Genomic DNA, 21,962 nt, shown 5'->3' with positions numbered 1-21,962 from the left:
GCACTGGCCGTTACAGCCGTGACCCAGGCAGCCTGGTGTCACCACTGAGGGACACAGCTGTGTCCCCAGGGAGTCACCCCATCCCTCTGTGCAGGGACATGCACCACAGCCCTGCCTCTGCTATTCTCGGCCCCCCCCAGGGAGGGCTGAAAAGCCTCAGGCAAATCTGCACCGGTGGTGGCACCTGTCGTGTTCCCCCAACCCCGGGATGGTGTCACCACTGCTGGGGGTGGGGACAGGCAGGCACAGCGCCTGTGGGTCACCAACTGTGTGTCCCAGGAGGAGGGAACGGCTGCACACCGCAGAGGGCAGAGGGTGAGGGCTGCGCGGCGTGAGTCACCGCTCCAGTCATGGCTTGTGGGGTGACAGGGACAGCCTGGGGAGTGACAGTGCCCGGGGGTGATGGGGGCAGCCAGGGGGGTTACAGTGCCTGGGGGTAATGAGGACAGCTGGGATGGGGTGATAGGACCCAGGGACAGCTGGGGGGGTTGTCGCTGCCTGGGGGGACGGGAAGAGCGGTGGGGGTGACAGCGCGTGGGGTGACGGGGACTGCCATGGGGGTGACAGTGCGTGGGTGGCCGGGGCCACTGTGGGGGTGACAGTGCATGGGGTGATGGGGACCGCTGGCGGGGGTGACAGTGCGGGTGGAGGGGGAGAGCCCGACCGGGGGCGGAGCGCCGGGCCCCGGCCCTGCCCCGGCGGCGGCAGCGGCGGAGCGGGGCGGGGCGGAGCGAGCCCGGGGCGGGCGGACGCCGGTTCCCGGCAGCCGCGGGCAGGAGCGGGGCAGCCGCCGCCGCCGCCCCCAGCCGCGCTGTCCCGCAGGGCCATGGAGCAGCCCCGCCGCATCACAGACTCCTTCCAGCGGCGGCGGCGGCCGGGGCGACCCCCGGGCAGGGTCAAGGTCAAGGGCTGTCCCCGGGCCCGGCCCCCCGCCGTCCCGCCCGCCGAGGACCCCCCGGCGGCCCCCCCGGACCAGGCCCTGCTGGAGATGCTGCGCCGCTTCGACCTCGCCTGGGAGTACGGACCCTGCACCGGTGAGAACCCCCGGCCGCCCGCCCCGGCCCCCCCGGCCCCCCGGCTGACCTTGACCCTGGCCCTCCCGCAGGTATCACCCGCCTGCAGCGGTGGGAGCGGGCACAGGCGCTGGGGCTGAGCCCTCCGGGCCCCGTGCGCGACGCCCTCCTGGAGCACCAGGACAACCCCGATGTCACCTACAGGTGGGTGTGGGACAGAGAGGGGGGAGCCAGGCAGCCCCTTCCCTCTCCCGGTGCCCCCCCGCCCTGCCAGTATGGGGCCATCCTTCCCACCACCAGCAACCGGGGTGGGGGGCACCGGGCACCCACTGACTCCCCGCTGTGCCCCACAGCCTCTGGCATGAGTACGCGCTCTGAGCCGCTGCACCCCACGCCGGAGGGAGGAGTGTGGGGGGGTACCGTGCCCACTGCCCCCCAGGCCTGTCCACAGCTGTGCCGCAGCCCGGGGGCACCGGGTGGATTAAAGGCTGGTGTGAGTGAAGGAAGGGGGCTGCTGTGTGCTCTCTGAGGGGCACCTGGGCGGGGGGGGGGGAGGCCCCACTGGGGGAGGGCAGGGCCTTGCACACCCCCCAGAGCGAGCCAGGATTGTCCAGTCACACAGTTTAACACCAGTTAAAGGTGTGGGGCAGTGGGGCTGGCACAGTGGGGGGGGCGGCCTTGGCAGCAAGGACGGAGCGTGAGGGCGAGCTGGGGCAGAGGTGCAGGGCTGGAGGGGTGGGCAGGGGGCTGACCTGCGGTAGGGGGGTAGGGAAGAGGGGCCTGAAGGCCCGCCGCACCCCCAGCAGCACCAGGAGCTCCAGCTCTGGGTGGGGGTAAAGTGGCAGCACCTCCTTGGCTACTGGCGTCTCCTTTTTCAGTCTGGCACCTGGGCCAGGGGGGGAAGGGACAGCTGGGGAGGGGGAGAGGGTGAGCACTGTGTCTGGTAGAAGGGCAGAGCCTACACAGCCTGGCCCCCTCACCTCCAGACAGAGGGTTCCACCCCAGTGCTCACCAGTAGCACAGACTGAGGGGGGGCGGGGGCAGAGGGCAGGGTTAGTGGGGGCAGCGTTAAGAGGGGCAGGAGCTGGTGACTGGGGCTGGCACTGCTCAGGGCAGGGGTCTGCAGGCTGCCTGGGCTCCCAGTGGGCAGGCAGACACCTTCAGTGGCCGTGGCAGGGCCAGGTTTCAGGCTCAGATGCCAGGCAAAGCCAGTGCCCACAGCCTGCCCCCACCCCGCAGAAGATGGGCTGCCCACCCTGTCCCTGCCGCAGCCCCTCCCGTGCCAGCTGGAGGGACTGGTCCTTACCATGGGGAAGGTGAGGGGATGACAGGGTCCCCAGGTCGGGGTGCCCCCCAAAAGGTGAGCTGTGGCCATGTGGTGGGGAAGGAAAGCAGTAGAGCTCTGCCCTACAGCAAGTGGGACAGAGAGGGGACACAAGAAGGGATATGAGATGCCCCATAGCAGGCTGAGGGGACAGGAGAGGGGCCACCGGTTGTCCCCAGCACCACTCACCACTGAGTAGGTCCAGGGTATCCATGAAATCCTCACTGAAATTGGGATGCTCCTGGCTGCGGGCACACTGGTTTGTGTCCGTGTTGCCCTGGGGAGTGAGATCAGCCCTTCCAGGATGTGCAGGGTGTCGAGCTCCATGGGGCAGCTGCCCTGTGCCTCACCGCTGGGTGCTGGGGACCGCTTGCCAGGCATGGAAAGGGTGAGGGGAGCTGGTGAGCCCAGAAGCCAGTGTTGCCAGGGCTCCCAGTAATGCCAGCGGGACTGGTGAAGCTGGGAGAGGAGAAGTCTCCAAACTGTGAGCACGGGTGTAGACATGGCGCTGGTACCAGAGCAATGCTGCTGGTTTGTCCTTCGTCTTCTGCACCTGGAGAAAATCAGAGAGGAGCCATGAGGCGAGCGGCTGCCTATGCAGGTTCCCGCAATGGCAGCATGGAGCGGGCAACACTGCCTGCCGCTGCCCTGGCCAGGGCTGCCCATACCCCGGGGTAACACTGGGCCGGGGCGGGGGGGGGGGGCGGCCAACGGGGCTGGAGAGCTGGGGACAAAGGTGGCCCCAGGCTGGCAGGGGCTTGGCTGGGTCACGCCCTTGTTGGTCAGTCTAGGGGGGGCGTATTGGGACCGTGGGTGGGGGTCGGACGGGACAGGACCGCTGCCTGCCTGCAGTGCTGCCGAGGGGGTGGTGGGCTTAGCACTGGCAGCCCCCGGCCCAGCCCACAAGCCCTGTGAGGCACTGCCCCATCCTGCGCAGAGGCCCTCGGTGGGACATTATTCTTCATTAGTCATCAGTGACCTGGATGGAGGGACAGCACGTACCTGCAGCAGGTTTGTGGGTGATACCAAACTGGGGGGAGTGGCTGGCTCCCCAGGGGCTGCGCTGCCACGCAGCCAGACAGGGCAGGTGGCAGAGTGGGGCAGACAGCGATCTAATGAAGTTCAACGAAGACGAGTGTCGCATCCTGCACCTGGGGAGGGACAGCCCCGTGCACCAGTACAGGCTGGGGCTGACCTGCTGGTAGGCAGCTCTGAGGAGGACCTGGGAGTGCTGGTGAGTTGCCTGTGAGCCAGCAGTGTACCCAGGTGGCCAAGGGGCCAGTGGGATCACGGCAGCATGAGGAGCAGTGTGGCCAGCAGGTCGAGGGAGGTGATCCTCTGCCCCTGCTCTGACCTGGTGAGGCACATCTGGAGTGCTGTGCCCAGTGCTGGGCTCCCAGTTCCAGAGAGACAGGGAGCTACTGGGGAGGGGGCAGCAGAAGCTGTGGGGATGATGAGGGGATGGAGCATCTCCCTGATGAGGAAAGGCTGGAGAGCTGGGGCTGCTCAGCCCGGAGGAGAGAAGACCGAGGGGCTCTGATCAGTGCCTACAGACACCTTAAGGGCGAGTGCCAGCAGGACGGGGCCAGGCTCTTTTCAGCGGTGCCCAGCGACGGGCCAAGGGGCAACGGGCACCAACGGCAACACGGCAACTTCCATCTGCATGTGAGGAGGAACTTCTCTGCCTCGGGGGTGGCAGAGCCCTGGGCCAGGCTGCCCAGAGAGGCCGAGGGGTCTCCTTCTCTGGAGACGTTGGAACCCGCCTGGACGCGGCTCTGTGCAGCCTGCTCTAGGGGAGCTGCTTCAGCAGGGGGGTGGGCTGGGTGACCCCCAGGGGTCCCTTCCAGCCCTGACCGTGCTGTGACTCTGTGACATGACACAGCACCCCATGGGAGCTGCAGTGTTGTCAGGGTCTGGGGGACCGTGGAGGCTCAGCACTAGACCACAGTGCTCCTGCCTGTCCCCAGCCTCCAGCAGCACCACAAAGTTGCAGGCAGGATTCCTCCTCTCCTCCACATCTGTGGGGCGAAGGGAAGAGGGACGATTTCACTGCTCTCCTCTCCCATGCCTGGGCTGTGCCACTCTGGTAGGCACCAACGCACCCCAGGGCTCAGGGGGAGAAGGGAGGGGTGGACACTAGCAAAGCCACCTATTCCTAGGTAGCTGCACCTGGAATCCTGTGTATTCCATACTACCTATGTAGTAATATAAAAACATCGGACTTGGGTATGGATGAAACAAAATTGGGACCCACAGAGAAAAAGTTATTAGGAACAGGCTGTTTGGCTGGCAAAAGGAAGGTGGAAGTGTAGCAAAAAGGGCCCAGAAATGGAAAAAATAGAGAATAAGGTATAAAATCAGGCACAGGTCAGCACAGGGAATGTTCTGATATTAGGGGTGCAGGTGACTGCGGATTGCAGTGCTGTTGACTTGCAGAGCCAGGCCTGGCAGGGACAGTGCCCCCCGGCCATCAGGACTCAGACTGGACCCTTCCCTCCCAGGCAGTAGGAAGGGAGGAGTGATAGAGCTGTCATTTCAACTGCAGTCCTGTGGGATTCATAACATTAAGAGCCATAATTAGTAGCTTTGTTTTGTGCGGAATCATTCAATCATAAATTAATAATAGGATGTGTTTGTTATTATTTATTGATAACTTAATTTATTAGCTTTTAATGTTGCTTAATCAATAAAATGAATCTGTTCTATGCCAAGCCTGCAGCTGAGCAGTGGAGAGCTGGACCCGGCAGTAGCCCAGGCCATGTCCTGAGAGGGGGGGGCAGGCAGGATGGGGTGGGGGGCTGCTCACAGCACCAGGCCCACTCACACTGCAGGTACCAAGACCCCCGGATCACATCATTCAGCCAGATCTTGTCCCACTAGAGATGCTTCAGGCTCTTGAACTCGTTCCACTTGGGGGACATGATTTTCCCACTGGGAACAGGACAGGGGCATTCAGATCCCTCAGAGGTAAGCGCTCCGTGCCCAGCCAGCCCAGTGTTACCCCGAGCAGGGCCCTGGGGTCAGGTGGAAGGAGGCAGCCAGTGGGGGGCTCTCCAAGGGGGGTCACCAGACCTCATCCCACTTTCTCTGCCCTAACCCTTCAGAGTCCAACTTTATGCCACGGTCGTGCTCCGCTCGGTGGCTGCTGATGCCACAGCTGAGCTCCTTCTGCCTGTGGGAGGGGGGGGTTTCAGGCTCCTTGCAGTGGCAGAGGGTTGGGAGAGGGAGGTAGTAAAACCCACCCAAAAAGCATCCAAAGGCATGTGGGTGGTGCTCAAGATCCCAAGCCACGGCAAAGTGAGGAAAGGCTCAAAGAAGAAAACAAGGTTTGTCTTATCTCCAAAAAACACCCGCAGGAGTCTCTGCACAGCCTGTGGCAGTGCTGGGGCCCCTTGCTCTGACCCGTGACCTGTATCTCTTCTGTCCCATGTCCCCCTGTGGGGAGGGGATATGAAGAGGTCCCCCCACCCTGAGGCCCAGGTTGCTGCTGTGCCCAGTGCCTGTGCTACGAGTGCCCTGCCTGGCCCCTTCCACAGCAATGGCTGTGAGATGTGACTGACAAGAGCAGAGCAAAGGTCAGGGTGCCAGCAGAGCCCAGCAGCGCCAAGGCTCTTGCTCAAGTCAGGTCTTTCCCGGTGGGCTGCAAGCCAGTGAGGGCTCTGGGCAGACTGCAGCAGCTCTCTGGGTGCAGAGTGGTGGGTTCCCTGGAGTTGGGGGGAAGACTCTGGGATGGCTCCTGGCCAAAGCAACAGCCTCAGAGCAGGCTCCAGTCAGGACACCGCTCCTCAATGCAGGCCCTCACAGTCAGAGGCAACGTGCAACCTTCTAGCTCCATGTGTGGCTTCACGCTGGCTCTTCCAGCCTCAAGAAGATCCCGATCGATAGCTTTGCCAACACACCTGCCCTCCCTCCCAGCCCAGGGCAGGCTGTGCCCTGCAGCTCTGCCCTCCCAGCTGTCAGGCTGATCAGTAGCAGGCAGCCAGGTCTGTGGCTTTCCTCCTGCCTGCCCTCACCTGTGGGCCAAGCTCACGCACTCAGAGAGCTCAGTGAGGGAGCCATCGATGCTGAGGCGCTGCAGGGGCAACAGCAGTTGGCTTGCCAGGTACCCTCACCCACTGTGCTGAAGTTGCAGGCCCCTGTCCCTGCCTGGGCCTGGCTCCTGCTGCTGCCCGGGGGGTTACCCTTGCCCCTGCTACCACCCACCCCGGCCTCCTCCTGTGGCTTGAGCCCCACTCCCGCTAGGCTGTGGCTCGGACACCATGAAACGGCCTCTCATACCTGGGGGCGCGCCATGACAGCCTGCCCCCACCGCCTCCCCAGCGCCCGGCCTGCCCCGCCGCTACAACTACAGCGGGCTGCCAGCTCCCTGCGCCGCTTCACTCCTCCGCGGCCGGTTCCCGGGCCTGTCCCGGCCACGGTGCCGGTGCCGGTCCCGGCCACGGCCCAGGCCGCTGGGGCTGAGGCAGGCCTGCGCGCGTTGCCGTAGCAACCCGGAAGGACCCGGCGCGCAAGCGCAAGGCCCCATCCCGCGCAAGGCCCGCCGGGAGCTGCAGTTCCCGCCCTGCCCCACGGCGCATGCGCGCCCCGCCCGCCCAACGCACAAGATGGCGGCGGAGCGTCGTGCTGGCGTCTCGCCGCTGCGCGCCAGGGCAGGAGGCAACACCCGCTGTCCCTTTCCCACTCAGTGCCATCGTGTTCATTCTGGCCGCTACTGACGGCAAGCTGAGCAGCGGCCGATGCCCCGCAGCTGGGCAGGGCCTGGCGGGAGGGTCCCACGCTTGTCCCTGGGCCCCGCAGAGACCCCCGCGGGCAGGACCCACGCCAGGGCAGCCATTTCCACTCTTTATTGCTGGTGCGGGTGGCAGCTGGGCCCCGGGGGGCATAGCAGCGGGCTGTCCCACGCCCTACAGGGTTAGGGAGTAAGGGGGGGGGTGGAGGGGAGATGGGGGGCAGGGTCAGCTGTAGGGGAGGGGTCCTCGGCGGGAGCAGGGCCACCATCCAGGCTGGCCTGGCGTACCACGCGGCGGGGCCGAGAGGAGGGCCGGGGGTTGGGCTGGACCCCGGCCGTATCACCCCCTGCTGCTGCCTTCGTGGCCTCGAACACCTGCAGGGGAGGGGGGGACGCTGTGGGGCTCAGCCAGCGCCACAGCTCCGCGCCCCCAGCCCCTCCGGTCACCTCCTGCCCCGCACTCACCTCCTCGGCGAGGGGCTCCCCTGGCAGCTCGGGGGGCTCGGGGGGCTCCAGCTGGCTAATGCTCCGCATGACGGCGCAGAGGGAGATGCGGGGGCGCCGGGAGGTCCCCAGCAGCGCCCCCCCACTCACCTCCTCAGCGGGCTGTGGGGAGGGGGCCGGGGACAGGCCTCCTGGGCTGGCCTCCGGGCCTGGCTGGGGCTGGGCTGCCTGTTCGGCCGCCCGAGGCTCCCACAGGCTGCTGTGCCGGCTGCCACACACCTACTGTCAGCGGCGGCCCACGCCCCTTCTGTGGTGGAGCAGGGGTCCCACAAGCTCCGCCTCCGTGGCCACCCCGCCCACTGGGGCACGGCCACAGAAACCCCGCCTACCCCTCACAAAAGGGGTGTGACCACAGGAAGCCCCACCTGGCCACATGAAAGGGGTGCGGCCATAGGAAGCTTACGCCTACCTGATGGGCGTGGTCATAGGAAGCCACACCCACCACCACAAAAAGGGCGTGGTCATAGGAAGTTCGGCCCATCCCGTGGAAAAAGAGGTGTGGCCACAACAGGCTCCACCCACACCACCCAAGAGGTCACAGTCAAAGCCGACCCTGCCCAGCCCAAGGGGGTGTGGTCACAGAAGGCCACGCCCTCTCCTGCACATAGGGGCGGAGTTGCACCGGCCCCACCCACCCCACTCATGGGCATGTCCCACCCCACCCCTCACCCCACCCACCTGGCTTGCAGGATGCCCTGGTAGAAGTCGAGCTGGCGCATGAAGCCGGGGTTGGGCAGGACGCCGGGGCGGCAGTGCCGGACGTGCCGCAGCGCCCGCTCCAGGGGCCACCCGAACTCCTTCATGGCGTAGGCCAGCACCGTGGCTGCCGAGCGGCTCAGCCCCATGCGGCAGTGCACCAGCACCCGGCCCCCACCGGCCCTGCAGCACCCACCCGCACTGCCACTGAGCTCCCGGTGCTCCCCATGTCCCCAGGGACTCCATGTCCCAGGGCTCCCCGTGTCCCCAGGGCTCCCATGTCCCAGGGCTCCCACTGTCCCCAGTGCATCAGTGTCCCAGTGCTCCCCATGCCCCATGGGTCCCCTGTTCCCAGTGTCATTGGTGCTCCAAGGTTCCTCATGTCCCCAGTGCTCCCTGTGCCCATTGGTCCCCTTTCCCCAGTGCTACCACTGTCCTCGGGGCATTAGTGCCACAGGGCTCCCCCTGTCCCCAGGACTCCCTGGCCCCCGGGACCCCCAGTGTCCACAGACCCAATGCCCCAGAGCTCCCACTGTCCCCAGGACTCCCAGTGCCCCGATGTCCCCCACCGCCTCAGTCATCAAGACACCTCACCAGTTGCCCCCCCCCCGTCCCCCCCCAGCCTGCTGCTGCCTCCAGCCCCTGCCCCTCCATGCACCTCACACCTTGGCCCCCCCTTGTATGCCCCTGATGTCCCCCCGCCCCGTGCCCTGGGGCTGCCCTGGCCCCACTGACCGGACGCGGGAGAGGAAGAGGAAGGTGTCATTCCAGTGGGGCAGGAGCTGGGCTGTCTCCTCGTCATACACCCGCACGTTCATGTAGGTGAACAGCGCCGGGAAGAAGTTGTCGATCTCCCGCGCCACATTCAGGATGTGGGTGACCCTGTGGTGCCACGGGCAGGGGGCACAGCCAGCATGCAGGGTTGGGGCTCTGCCTGTACTCTATGGGGTGCCCCGCAGTGCCCCATGCCCACCTGCCACCAGCCCCATCACACCACCATGCCCACCCTGATGGATGCCCCCGGTGCCCCACGTCCACCCCACCATGGTGCCACAGTCCTGCTGCACCCACCTCACTAATGGCCCATGGTGACCCCGTGCCCACCCTGCTGTGTGCCCTCCAAGGACACCATGCCCACCCCAATGGGTGTCCCACAGTGACCCCATACTTACACCATCAGTGTCCCATGATGAGCCCACACCCACCCCACCGGACCATCTCATGATGACCTCATACTTGTACCACCATTACACTCCATGACGATCCTGTGCCCACCCTACCATGATGACTTCGTGCCACCCCACCTTGACGTCCCAGATGGCCCTATGCCACCCTGTGCCATCCCAGATGACCCATGCGACCCAAATATGCCACCTCATATGATCCCATGCTCACCCCACCACGCCAGCCCAGATGACCCCATGCCACTCCACACTCACTGGTTCTGCTGCAGCTCCTCCAGGTTAGCCGCGTTCCACTCGGAGCCCTGCATGGTGGCAGAGGTGAGGGGTGGGGACATCCCTGCCCACCCTGCCCACCCTGCCCGCCCTGCTGCCCACCAGGTAGAGGTGTGGGAAGATGTGGGAGGGCCGGTCCATCTGTGCCAGCACCAGCAGCATCTCGTTGTCGATAAAGTCCTTGTGCTGAGCCAAGCTGTGCCCCGTGCGCCGCTCCAGCTCCTCCCGCACCTGGGCACCACCACGGGGTGAGGGACGGCCCTCTGCCTGCCTGCCCCTGCCCGCGAGCCAGGCTCTCCCCACCAGGACCCCTGGCTGTGGGCACCCACCTCTTTGGAGGTGACGCTCTCCAGGTCAGCGGTGGCCATCACATCCCGCAGCAGCGCCCGCACCGCCTGCTCCGACAGCTCCGGCACCGCCAGCCTGGCACCCGCACCACCGCATCACCGTGTCACCTGCCCCACTCGGGCCCCGCCCTGCCCACACCCTACCTCCTCTGCTCCCAAGCCCCTCCCCTAAATGCAAGCCCCTCCTCCCCATGCCCCTCCCTAGATGAGAAGCCCCTCCATTAGCCACCCCTGAGCACAGACCACGCCCCTCCTTCCAGCCGAGCCCCATCCAATGACCACACCCCTTTCCCACAAGCCCCACCCCGCCCAGGAGCAGTGTTGATTGGCCAGCGGGCTGTGGGTGGGGCAGGGGGCGGGGCATACCGGAGGGGCGGGGGCGAGGCGGGGCGCACGGACTCCAGGTCGGCCATGGCCAGCCACTCGTTGAGGCAGCTCTGCTCCGAGGTCAGCGCCGCTGCGTAGCCACAGGCCCAGGCCAGCGCCGGGCCCCCAGGGATGTGCCCGCCGCGGGATGCCTCCTCGCAGGCGCGGTGCAACTCCTGCAGCACGGCCCTGCCACACACCACCTGCGGCGACTGCACCACCCCAGCACCGCCCCACGGCTCCTCCCCGCCACCGTGGCCAGGGCATCTCACCAGGGCCGTGCCAGTGTCCCCCTGCTCTGACTTCCCACTGTGTGTGGGTGTCACTTCCCCTCTCCTGGCCGTGGTCCATGTGCCCAAACCCTCCCCACACCCCCATTCCCACGTGCCCGCAGCAGTGCCCCTATGCCCATGCCCTGGCTGTGCCCATGGTGGTGCCTGCACCTCCCATGCCCACACTGCTACCCATGTCCACCATGCCCACAGTGGTGCCCACATCCTCCATGCACAAGGTGGTGCCCACGTCCCCCATGCCCATGGCAGTGTCCATATATCCCTCGATCGTGGTGGTACCCACATCCCATGTGCTCGCAGCAGCAGTGCCCACATCCCCCGTGTCCATGGCGATGCCCACATCCCCCATAATCATGGTGATACCCACATCCCCCATGCCCATGGTGGTACCTGCATCCCATGTGCCCACCACGGTGGCAATATCCCATGTCCACGGCAGTGCCCATGTCCTCTGTGACCATGGTCGTGGCCACGTCCCATGCCCACCATAGTGCCCATGTCCCCCATGCCTGTGGCAGTGCCCACATTCCATGCCCACAGCAGTGCCCACATCCCCCCCAAACATGGTGGTACCCACATCCCCCGTGCCCACAGTGGTGCTCACATTCCCCTTGCCCACGGTCACAGCCGGGGCTTGCTCACCACATGGTCTGGACAGAGATGGGCTTGAAGATGCGGGTCTGCCCCCCTGATGTCACGCTGAACCCTCTGGGCACCGTGGGGAGACATATGGGTCAGGGTGGGCACCCCAGCACCACCCCTCCTCACAGGCCTCGCCCAATTGTGAGACCCACCCTCATAAGCCCCTCCCTTTCCCAGAAGTCCCGCCTACCCCTTACCCATCACCATCGAGGAAGACTTGGGTGTCGCTCCAGAGGGGCAGCACCATGCCCAGTGTGCAGCGGGTGGCCCTGGGGCGGGCAGAGGTCAGGGGGTGCGTCCACCGCCCCCCCTGCCCCCCCCCCCTTCCCACTCACCCCTCGTGGGCAAAGTCCACACCAAGCAGCGCTGTCTGCCCCTCGGCTCCTGCCTCCTCCGGCCGCACCACCAGCAGGTACCGCACCCGCCGTGGCCGCACCGACTCCAGACGCACTGCCTAGGGTTGGGGCGTGGAATGAGGGGAGCCCCTGCACCCCCAAGATTTGCCCCCTGTTGCCAGGGGAGGAGCAGCAAGCACACTGCAGGGCAGGCTGGGCTGTATCCCATCCCCATCCTGTCCTGTCCTGAAGTGTGCTGTCCCCATCCTGTTCTTACCCCATCCTACTACATCCCCATCCCATCCTGCCCCCATCCTTATCCCATTACATCCCCATCTGGTACTTATCCTATACAATCACATCTCCATCCTCAACCCATCCCATTGCATCCCACCCCACTGCATCCCCTCCAGTCCCCATCCCATACCTTACCCATCCCCATACTGTCCTTATCCTATCACATCCCCATCCTCAAACCATCACATCACATCCTACCACATTACATCCCACCCTGTCCTCATTCCATTCCCATCCCTGTCCCATCCTGTGCTGTCCCCATCCTGTCCTTATCCCATCCTATCATATCCCCATCACCATCTTATCTCCAATCCTCAACCAATCCCATCCCATCCCCTTTCCATTCCATCTCTTCACTGTCCCCATCTCATCTCCATCCCATCACAGTCACAGTCACCAGCCCTGTCACCACCCTGTGCCCTACCAGCTGGATGGCATCCTGGGGGCGAAGCAGCTGCATCATGAGCTGCAGGTGCTGCTCCTGCCGCCCCGGGACCTGGCCGGGGGGTGCAGCTTGGGGGGACTCGGACACCAGCGGCTCCTCGGCAGGCAGCAGCAGCGCAGCCCCCTTGACCATGACGAAGCTCTGCCTGGGGGGCAGGAGGGTCCTGAGCGGGATGTGGGGCCCAGCCCTTGCGGCCAGGGTACCCTCAGAGCCCTCCTCCAAGGTGGGGGAGAGCTGGGGGGCTGGGGCACCATGGGGTGGGGAAATGCTCCTCAGGGGGGTAGCTGTGTCCCCTCCCCACCCTGGTGACCCGTGTACCCCATCCTGTGCCTTTGGAGCCCCTTCTCACCGCCGCTGTAGCTGGCCACGCCTGGGTGCATCTTCTTCCTGCAAAGCATGGGGGGGGGGCGGGCAGTGCCCCCCGGGGAGCATGACCCTGGGGCATGGACCATGCCTGGGGGGCCCAGCAAGCATCCCCAGCACACACCATGGGCCAGTGACACCCTGCCTGACTCACCCCCCCCAGCAGCATGGGGCACCAGCAGGGCCCTGGGGGGGAGTGGGGGGGGACCCTGGAGGGGGCCTACTGGGGAGGTATGCCCCTGGGGATCAGCCTTGGGATGCCAGGGGGGGTCCTTTCCCTGTGCCCCCCACCCTGGCTGGCCGTTGCCCGGGGGAGAAGTGCTCACAGGGGGGTTCTGGGCTGCACACCTGCAGATAAGGCCCAGTAGTTACCTGGGGGGGGGGGGGGGTGCAGGGGCACTGGGAGCCACTGGCACTGTGAAGGGAGCACTGGGGATAGTGGGAGCAACTGAGGACAACTACCCCTCCCACACATCCCCACACATAACTACGGGGCAACCCCCGGCCGGGAGCAGAGGGGACCCCAAAGTGTGCTGGAGGCAACTGGGCTCCCAGTAACCTCCCACCGGGAGCGCCTGGAGCAGCAGGGGCAGCCCCCCCGCCCCGGGAGCCGGGACACCCCCCCCTCCCGCCGGGAGCCCCAGCGGCAGCCGCGCTTCCCACGGGAGCGCCGGGGCGAGCCGGGAACCGGCCCCCCGCCCCCGCCAGCCGCTCCCCCGGCCCGGCCGCACGGCGGGGCCCCGGGCAGCCCCGGCGCCGGTCCCGTCCCGTCGCGCACTCACCGCGGGGCCCCCGGCGGAGCCCGCCGCCCGCCGCACGGTGACCAGCGCCATGCCCCGCCGCACCAGGAAGCGCCGCCGCTGCCCCGCCCGGACGGGAGCGGGCACGGGCACGGCACTGCACGGCACGGCCTGCGGCCGCGGGGGGGGCTGTCCCGGGCCCGGAACTCCCAGGCTGGCGTTCCCCGGAGCGGGACCTCCCCGAGGTCCTCAGGACCCCCCCAGCGGTGCTGCCCCGGGACCCCCATCCGTGTTGGCCCTGGACCCCCCCAGATTCACCCTCCAGCACCTGAGACCCCGCTATGTTCCCAGCAGGCAGAAGCCCCCCAGGTGCCCAGCACCTTGGACCCCCATCCATATTCCTGGGACCCCCCAGGATTCACCTTCCAGCAGCCCGGATCCCCCAAGGTCCCCAGCAGGCAGGAACCCCTGAGGGTCCCCAGCACCCAGGACCCCCCCCCCTCCCTGGAACCCCTCACCCTGGCACTGCTGTGGGTCCCTTGGCCGTGCCCCCACGGGTGCTGGCCCACCCCGACACCCTGCCTCAGACCTATGCCCAGGAACCCTCACCCCCACACTGGTGGTGGGGCACACCACCCCACATCGGACACCCCATTGCCCTGGCCCCCCCCAAACCCCTTGTCACCCCGCGGCTCAGCACTGGGTCCCCAGCCAGGCACCCCCTCCCTGGGCGGGGTTCTCCACAAGTATAGATTGAATAAATTATGTTTGGGGTAAGGAACGAGGGCACAGGGCAGGACTGGGGGGGGCAAAGGGGGATCCCACCAGTGACCATCCTGCAGGGTCTGCCCATTTCCCCAGGCCTCTCCCCCTGGGCCATGCCCCCTCAGCGGCCCTGCCAGACACACACTGCACACATCCATGTATATATATATATGTATATGTATATGTACATACATACCCCCAGCCCCCCCCAACCGAGGAATGAGGCCTGGGGGTCCCTGCCTGGCCTCACAGCCCCCAACAGTGGGGTGCCTTTACATTGGGGTCAGCCACCTCCCACGGGGACCCCCGGGTCCGTCCTGCCCCTCATGGGGTCAATGTACAACACTGAAGAGGAGGGGGATCCCTTGGGTGGGGGTCCCTAGGGTGGGGGTCCAGGGGATAGAGGTGTCCCTGGGGTAAGGGGTCCCCAGATCAGGGTCCCTGGGCTAAGGTTTGAGTCTGACAGGAGAGGATCCCTGGATCGGGGGTCCTGGGGGTAGGAGGATCCCTGGATCAATTCCCCCCGTGTGGGAACTGTGCCCACATCAGGGGGGTCCCTGGCACGGGGGTGCCACCCCGGCACCGGCTGTGCCCGTGTTGGGGTCTCCTGGTGCAGGACGGTGCCCACGCCGGGGTGTCCCCGTGCGAGGCTGTGCCTGGCGGTCCCTGGGTGAAGCAGTGCCGGTGGGGCGTCCCTTGTCCCTGCGTGGGGTGTCCTCCCGGTGGGATGTCCCTGTCCCCGTGACGAGCACCCCGGCACTACTTGTCGGTGAGGGAGAGGCGCAGGATGCGCTGCAGCTCCTCATCCTCCTCACGCCGGCGTCGCTCCTGCTCCTCCTGCTCCTGCTCCGAGAGTGCCATGGCCAGCCGCAGCTGCTCCGCAAAGCTGCTGTAGCCGGAGGATGCCGGGGGGCTACCACCGCCTGCCCCGGGGGGGGTCCCGGCTGCCGGGGGGTCGGTGCTGGGGCCCGCCTGCAGCAGCATGCTCTCCTGCAGGGCCCTGTGGGGAGAACCGCTGTGGCCACGCCCCCTTGCCGAGGCCATGCCCACAGCGCCCCACCCGTGTCCCACCCCAGGTAGCCACGCCTACTTCACAGCTCCACCCTGCGCTGGGCAGCCACACACCTCCGCAGGCCTCACCCATCTGCTAGCCACACCCACCCCGCCATTATCCCCGCCCACTATAGCCACACCCACTCCTGCTGTTAACCCTGCCCATTATAACCACACCCACCCCGTGGTTAGCCCTGCCCACCTGCTAGTCACGCCCACCCCTGCTCTTAGCCCTGCCCATCATAGCCACGCCCATCCCTCTGATGGTCCTGCTTGTCTGCTAGCCACATCCACCATTGCTGCCAGCCACGCCCACTACAGCCACACCCACTCCTGCTGTTAGCCACACCCAATACAACCACACCCACTCCTGCTGTTAGCCACGCCCACTACAACCACACCCACCCGGGATCAGGCAGCCACTCCCCTCTAGACCACACCCATGCCCCGCCCCTTGCCCCACCCTGCCCCTTCGAGGCCCCCTGGGCCCAGCCCCACCGCTCCAGCTGCAGGGCCTCGTCGTAGGGCGGCGGGTCAGCGCCGGGGCGGGTGTTGGTCAGCGCCTCCCAAATGGTCACCTGCGGGGGGTGGGGCTGAGGGGCGGGGCCTGCACCCGGGGGCGGGGCCAAGGCGGGAGGGCGGAGCCAGGCCCGCAGTGGAGTCGGGGGGTGGGTCCCACCTGGTCAGTCTCAGTGCCGGCATCGAGCAGGCTCTGCTGGATGGCGAACTGCAGCAGGTCGTCGTCCTCGTCCCGCAGGGGCTCGCTGCGCCCCGCGCCCAGCACCGTGTACCCTGCTGGCACCTCGAACACCCCCGCCTCCACCTCGCACGGGAAGGGCCAGCCTGCCGCAACGCCCACCCATGGGGTGCCCTGAGCACCGCGCGGCGGCCCACGGCACCCATGGCACCCCACAGTGTCCCGTGACACCCTGCTGGTGTCCCAGAACACCCCGTACCCCATGGCACCCCGCAGTGTCCCATGACGCCCTGTGGCAGCCCACAGCACTCTGCACCCGACATTTCACCAGCATCCTGTGGCACCCTGTGGCATCACATGGCACGCTGTGGTGTCCCACAGCACCTCGTGCCATCCCACAGCACCCCATGGCACCCTGTGCCCATGGCACCCCAGTGTCCAACGGCACCCCATGGCATCCCATGGCACCCCACATCCGCAGCACCTCACAGTGTCCCATGGCACCCCACGGCATCCCATAGTACCCTGCACCCATGGCACCCACACCCATGGGTGCTCTGTGCCCCTGAGCACCCCACAGCACCCTGCACTCCCAGCCCATGGCCACACCACCCTGTGACCCATGGGGGGCCCATGGCACCCCACAGCACCCACCACCCTGTGCCCCATGCCCAGCCCGGTGGTACCCAGCACCCCCGCCCCAGAGCACCCAGCAGCACCCTACATCCAGGCATCCCCCCCAGTGCCCAGCACCCCGCACCCACAGCCACCAGCTCTGGGAGGACCCCTACCCCCAGAGCCCCGCAGCCCCAAGGCACCCCACATCCCACAGCAGCCCCCCAGCCTCACCTCTGGAACCAGGGGGCTGGGTGCCAGGGGGGTGGGCACCTGGGGGCTGGGTAGGGGCGCACACCCGCACGGAGCCCAGTGGCTGGTCGCACCCACAGAGGTTGCTGAAGGTGATGCGGGCGTTGAGCACGTGGAAGAGGGGAATCTCTGAGGATACAGGGGTCAGTGGCCCCGCCCCTGGATAAGCCCCTCCCCTGCCCTGCCCCACCCCACCCCACCCTCACCGATCTTGACAGGGAAGCCAGGGGGCAACTTGAGGGTGATGAAATCGCGCAGTTTGGCGAAGTGGGCGTTGGAGATGGCCATGAGGTCGATGATGGGTGTCACCTGCTCCGCCAGTGACAGCGGGTGCTGCTCGCACAGCCACAGCGTTGCCTTGAACCTGCCCAAGCACCAGCGTGGGCACGGGAACCCCGCCATGGCCCCTGGGACCCCGCCACCACCCCCATGGCTCCTGACACCCAGCGCCACATCCCTTAGGACCCCACCACCACCCCCATGGATCCCAACAACCAGTGTCATGTCCCCGGGACCTTGTCACCACCCCCACAGTGCCCTGCCACTCCAGTGCCACCTCCCAGGGACTGGCTCACCACCCTCACTGGGTCCCTACACCCCAGTGCTACATCCCGGGGGGCCACATCACCAACCCCATGGGTCCCACCACCCTAGGGCCATGTCACCGTCCTGCATCATCTCCCTGTCACCCCAGCACCACATCCCTGGGACCCCGGCACCCCGGGGTGGTGGCCTCACCTCTGCACCTTGCTGGACATCTCGATGGGGCGCCCGATGTTGCGGGTCTCCAGGTCGAAGTGGGGGTCAAAGTACTCCTCGGGGGTGATGGCCGTGGGGTTGGTGGGGCTGGCAGCCTGCAGCACGGGCGCCTGTGGCGGCAGCAGCACCCCTCAGCCCTGTTCCTGGGGATCCCCAGCATTGTGGGGGACACCCCAGCCCCTGGGGGACCCCCCACCCCAGCCACTCACCCCGTTGTGGGTGCCATGTTGCTGCGCGATGCCCAGGAAGGAGTGGAAGGGGGTCCTGGAGCCTGGCCAGGTGGAGAGGGAAGGTGCAGGGGTGCAGCATAGGCAGGGGGCACAGCACCCCCACAGCTGCCTGCGCTGTCACGGGTCACACCCTGCATGGGGTCCCACACCTGATAGGTGATACCCAGCACCCGCAGTGTCCCACGCCTGATGGGTGATGCCCAGCAGACCCCACGCCTGAGGGGTCACACCCCACATGCTGTCCCACACCTGACACGTCACACCCAGCACCCACGCTGTCCCACGCCTGATGGATGACACCCGACATGGTGCCCCATGCCTGATGGATGTGTCACGCCCAGCACCCACGGTGTCCCACACCTGACACGTCACATGCAGCACCCAGCGTCCCATGCCTGATGGGTGACACCCCACACACTGTCCCATGCCTGACTCATGTCCCACCCAGCACCCAGTGTGGCACGCAATGCCTGGCGCATCCCACCCAGGAAGGGGGTGGGCCTTGCACTAGGAGGGGGGGGCACGTCCCCACACTAGGCAGGCCCCCTGATTGGCTGATGGGGCTGTCACCTTTGCTACGTGACTTGTCCTGATCGGACAGGTGCTCTGTCCTTGTCTTGGTGACCAGTTCCACGTTGCTGGCGCTGTACACCTGCCGGGGGACAGGATCAGCCCCGCTGCGCACTGGACAGGGGGGGTCCTCCCCCCTATCCCCTCCCGGCTGTGCCCACCTTGGCCTCATAGCCGCTGACCACCTCCATCTTCTCCGAGCGCCAGCCCCAGATCCCTGACTTGTTCCTGAGGACGGGGGGAGGCATCAGCTCCCTGCAGCGGGGGGGGGGGGGGGGGGGGGGGGGGGAGCTCCCCACATGCCGCTCGCCCTCTTGCACAAGCGTTTCCTTCCCCTTCGCACACAGTTCCCCTGTGGCAGCCCTCGCACAGCCCCCTCCCGCCGTGCCAGGCTCTGCCATGGTGCCCCCCCCGTGCCCCCCAGCACCCTCCCGGGGTGGCAGCCCACCGCTCGAAGGCGATGTTCCTGGTGTCGAGGTGTGTGGAGACGATGGGGGACGTCAGCCGCCCGGCCACGTGCTCCTCCGAGGGCTGCATGGCCGCCAGCAGCAGGTCGGGCTCGTGCAGGGCCAGAGCCAGCGTCTCGGTGTAGACCACCTGCTTGTCGTGGTCCACCTCCATCACCACCGCTCCCTCGTCTGCGCACGGGGACACGGGTCAGCACCTGCCACTGCCACCCTGCCACCTGTGTCTGGGTTGGCATCCGGCACCCCATGATACCCCGAACCCCCAGCCTGGGGGCACTGCATCTCCGGGGTATCTGGGGGGGCCAGCGGGGAACTGGGGGTCCCAGCAGGGGACTGAGAGCCCTGGTATGTGGGGGGCTGAGGTGGTCCTTAGCACTGCCAGGAGGGGCAACTGCGGTCCCCAGGGGGTCCCTATAGGTGATACGGGGTCCTTATGGGGGGAGTACTCATAGTGCACGGGGTCTGGGGGCTCCCCAGGGTCACTAGAGGGTCCCTGAGGGTATGTGGGGACCCAGGGTGTCCCGCCGGAGCTGGAGCTGACCTTCACCCTTGAAGATGTAGCTGCGGCGGCCGCGCTGCCACGTCATGTGCTCGAAGCCCAGCAGCGTGGTGTCGACCCGCAGGCTCTCGCCCCGCTTCCAGACGCGGTACACATCGCTGGGGCACACCTTGGAGACCAGCGGCACTGCGGGCACGTGTACCCCATCAGTGGCACAGCGGGGGTGCTGCCCCTCTAGCCCCCCTGGCCCCCAGCCCCACTCACCCCAGCTGGTGAATTCCCACTTCATCTCCACGTAGAAGTCAGATGCCTGGAAGAGATGAGGGGGCCATGGAGCAGCCAGCTGACACAGCGAGGGGGAGCCTGGAGGAACTGGGGGGGCTCTGCTGGGATTACTGGGGAGATGGGGAGTCCTGGGGACAGGGATGGAGGTCCCAGGCAGCGATCGGGAGGTCCTGAGAGAGTGGGGTGCTGGGGGGTGGTGGTGGTGGTGCTGGTAGGGCAGGGTAAGCAGGGGGTCTCTGGGGAAAGAGTGGAGTCATGGAAGAGACCAGAGTCCTGGGAAGACTTGGCAGGGGGTCCAGGGGCTCCCCTCTGCCCGAGCCTCCAGCCTGCTAGGACCCCTGTGCTGGGGGGTGGGCCTGGGGGTACCCACCCAGGGAAAGCTCATACCCGGCGCAGTTTGCTGAGCAGCTCGGGGATGCCGGCGAGCCGCCGCGTCGCCCGCTGGTAGTCACGGTACTGGAGGACCAGCTGCACCATCTCGGGGTCCCCCGTGCTCACCGCCTCCTGCAGCACTGGGGCACGGAGCACCATCAGCCGGGCACAGCCAGTGCCCCGTCACCGCGCCCCCCGCCCTGGGGGGCCCCTGTGCCCACGTACCTGTCCAGCCGTTGGCGTTCTCCCGGCCCACGTTGGCGTTGTGCCGCAGCAGCACCCGCACCGACTCCAGGTGGCCCAGGGACACGGCCAGCTCCAGCGGGGTCCGGCCACGGGGGTCCGTCAGCTCCACGTCATGCTACACGGGCAGGCAAGGTCACGGCCGCTGGCTTGGGGGTTCCCAGGCACCCCCACCCCCACCCCAGTGCCCCCTGGCACCCCACAGCTCGTCCCTGTGCCCCCAGGGTGCCCGCCCCCAGTGCCCTCCTGCTCCCATCTCTGCATCCCCCATGGTCCCAAGGCCCAGTGCCCCCAATTTCCCAGTTCTTCTCTATCTAAAGTACTCCCAGTTGCCCTGTCCCGGTGCCACCAGTCCCCGCAGTGCTCCCAGTCCCCTCTTCTCCCAGTGCCCCAGTACCTCAGAGCCCCCAGTCTCCCTGTACTTCCAAAGCTCCTGTTCCAGCACCCATAGAACCCCGATCCCAGTGCTCCCAGTTGCTTCCAGCCCCCTGGTGCTACAGTCCCCTAGTATCCCAGTGCCCCCAGTCCCTCCAGTACTCCCAGTCTTCCCTTAATGCTCCCAGTCCCACCTACTGCTCCCAGTGCACTGTGCCCCCCAGTGCCCTGTACCCCAAATCCCTCCACTGCTCCCACTTCCCCCTGCCCTAGTGCTCCCAGTCCCCCCCAGTGCTCCCAGTCTTCCCTAGTGCTCCCAGCCCCCACTAGTGCTCCAGGTCCCCCTAGTGCCCCCAGTTCCCCCCAGTACTCTCAGTGCCTCCAGTCCCCCCCCAGTGCTCCGGGTCCACCATGCTCTCATTTTCCCCAGTGCTCCCAGTCCCTCGCCATGCTCCCAGTCTCTCCTGTGCCCCCAGTTCCCCCAGTGCTTCAAGTCCCCTAGTGCCTAAAGTCTCCCTCTATGTCTCCAGTCCCTCCAGTGCTCCCAGTCCTCTGTGTCCTCGGTCCCCCCCAGTTCTCCCAGCCCCTCCAGCACTCCCAGTCCCCCCCAGTGCTCTGGGCCCACTGTGCCCTCATTCCCCCCAGTGCTCCCAGTCCTCCCAGCGCCTCCAGCCCCCTACCCCCGGTTCCCCCACTCTCCCACCGCGCCCGCCCGCGCTGCCCTCCCCCCCCCGGCCCCCACCCGGGCGCTCCCGGTGCCCGGGTCCCCTCCGCTCCCCCCCCCAGCCCGCGGAGGGCCCGCTGCCCGGTGGCGGCGGGGCGGGGGGGGGGGGCGCTCGGTGCCGGTGCCCCCGCCGTGCCGGTGTGCCGGTGCCGGCGACGCCCACCGTTCCGGAGCGCAGGGCGCTGTCCAGCGCCTGGTGCCGGTTGTGCCAGACGAGGCGGTGCAGCGGGAAGGTGTCGGCGGGCCGGGCCATCCCGCCACCATGTCCCCGGGGCCGCGCCGGGCAGCGCGGGCGGACGGGCCGCAGCGCCGGGCCTGCCCGCAATGGCTGCGCGCGGGGGCGGCGGCGGCGGCGCAGCGCGGCGGCGCGGGGCGGGGCCGGCACCGGGCACGGCGGGGCACCGGCACCCGGCACCGGGCACGGCGGGGCACCGGCACCCGACACCGGGTGGCACCGGCATCCGGCACCGCGAAGGCACCGGGAACGGGGCGGGGGGCGCTGGCA

The 21,962-nt window shown here is 67.2% G+C and overlaps 3 protein-coding genes across 6 annotated transcripts; 1 reads left to right on the top strand and 2 right to left on the bottom strand.

Moving 5' to 3' along the window:
• Positions 1-613: 613 nt before the first annotated feature.
• On the top strand, positions 614-1,515 carry POLD4 (DNA polymerase delta 4, accessory subunit). Its single transcript, XM_040608866.1, has 3 exons — positions 614-1,034; positions 1,106-1,217; positions 1,367-1,515. The coding sequence occupies exons 1-3, from the start codon at positions 614-616 to the stop codon at positions 1,389-1,391; spliced, it is 558 nt and encodes a 185-aa protein (XP_040464800.1). The 3' UTR covers positions 1,392-1,515.
• A 5,651-nt stretch (positions 1,516-7,166) lies between these two features.
• Positions 7,167-13,684, bottom strand: SSH3 (slingshot protein phosphatase 3). Of its 2 annotated transcripts, XM_040609415.1 has the most exons (14): positions 13,594-13,684; positions 12,798-12,835; positions 12,428-12,593; positions 11,707-11,825; positions 11,569-11,640; positions 11,372-11,437; positions 10,437-10,625; positions 10,053-10,146; positions 9,826-9,954; positions 9,706-9,752; positions 9,002-9,148; positions 8,249-8,449; positions 7,532-7,778; positions 7,167-7,441 (listed from the first exon to the last, which is right to left on the bottom strand). In XM_040609415.1, the coding sequence occupies exons 1-14, from the start codon at positions 13,642-13,644 to the stop codon at positions 7,250-7,252; spliced, it is 1,758 nt and encodes a 585-aa protein (XP_040465349.1). In that variant the 5' UTR covers positions 13,645-13,684; the 3' UTR covers positions 7,167-7,249. The 2 variants fall into 2 exon arrangements, with proteins under 2 accessions (XP_040465349.1, XP_040465350.1); XM_040609416.1 differs by lacking the exon at positions 11,569-11,640.
• Positions 13,685-14,496: 812 nt separating this feature from the next.
• ANKRD13D (ankyrin repeat domain 13D) lies at positions 14,497-21,802 on the bottom strand. Of its 3 annotated transcripts, none has more exons than XM_040609460.1 (15): positions 21,621-21,802; positions 20,341-20,476; positions 20,131-20,255; positions 19,723-19,768; positions 19,501-19,644; positions 18,941-19,130; positions 18,654-18,720; positions 18,493-18,574; positions 17,902-17,963; positions 17,672-17,802; positions 17,140-17,297; positions 16,916-17,062; positions 16,049-16,212; positions 15,868-15,962; positions 14,497-15,316 (listed from the first exon to the last, which is right to left on the bottom strand). In XM_040609460.1, the coding sequence occupies exons 1-15, from the start codon at positions 21,708-21,710 to the stop codon at positions 15,076-15,078; spliced, it is 1,878 nt and encodes a 625-aa protein (XP_040465394.1). In that variant the 5' UTR covers positions 21,711-21,802; the 3' UTR covers positions 14,497-15,075. The 3 variants fall into 3 exon arrangements, with proteins under 3 accessions (XP_040465394.1, XP_040465395.1, XP_040465396.1); XM_040609461.1 differs by having other exon boundaries at positions 15,868-15,947; XM_040609462.1 differs by lacking the exon at positions 21,621-21,802 and having other exon boundaries at positions 20,131-20,247; positions 20,341-20,446.
• Between the last annotated feature and the right edge of the window lie 160 nt (positions 21,803-21,962).

The sequence above is a fragment of the Falco naumanni genome, chromosome 10 (assembly GCF_017639655.2).
Source record: "Falco naumanni isolate bFalNau1 chromosome 10, bFalNau1.pat, whole genome shotgun sequence".
In the NCBI taxonomy this organism is placed as follows: domain Eukaryota; kingdom Metazoa; phylum Chordata; class Aves; order Falconiformes; family Falconidae; genus Falco; species Falco naumanni.
This window is presented reverse-complemented; position numbering and strand designations above follow the sequence as displayed.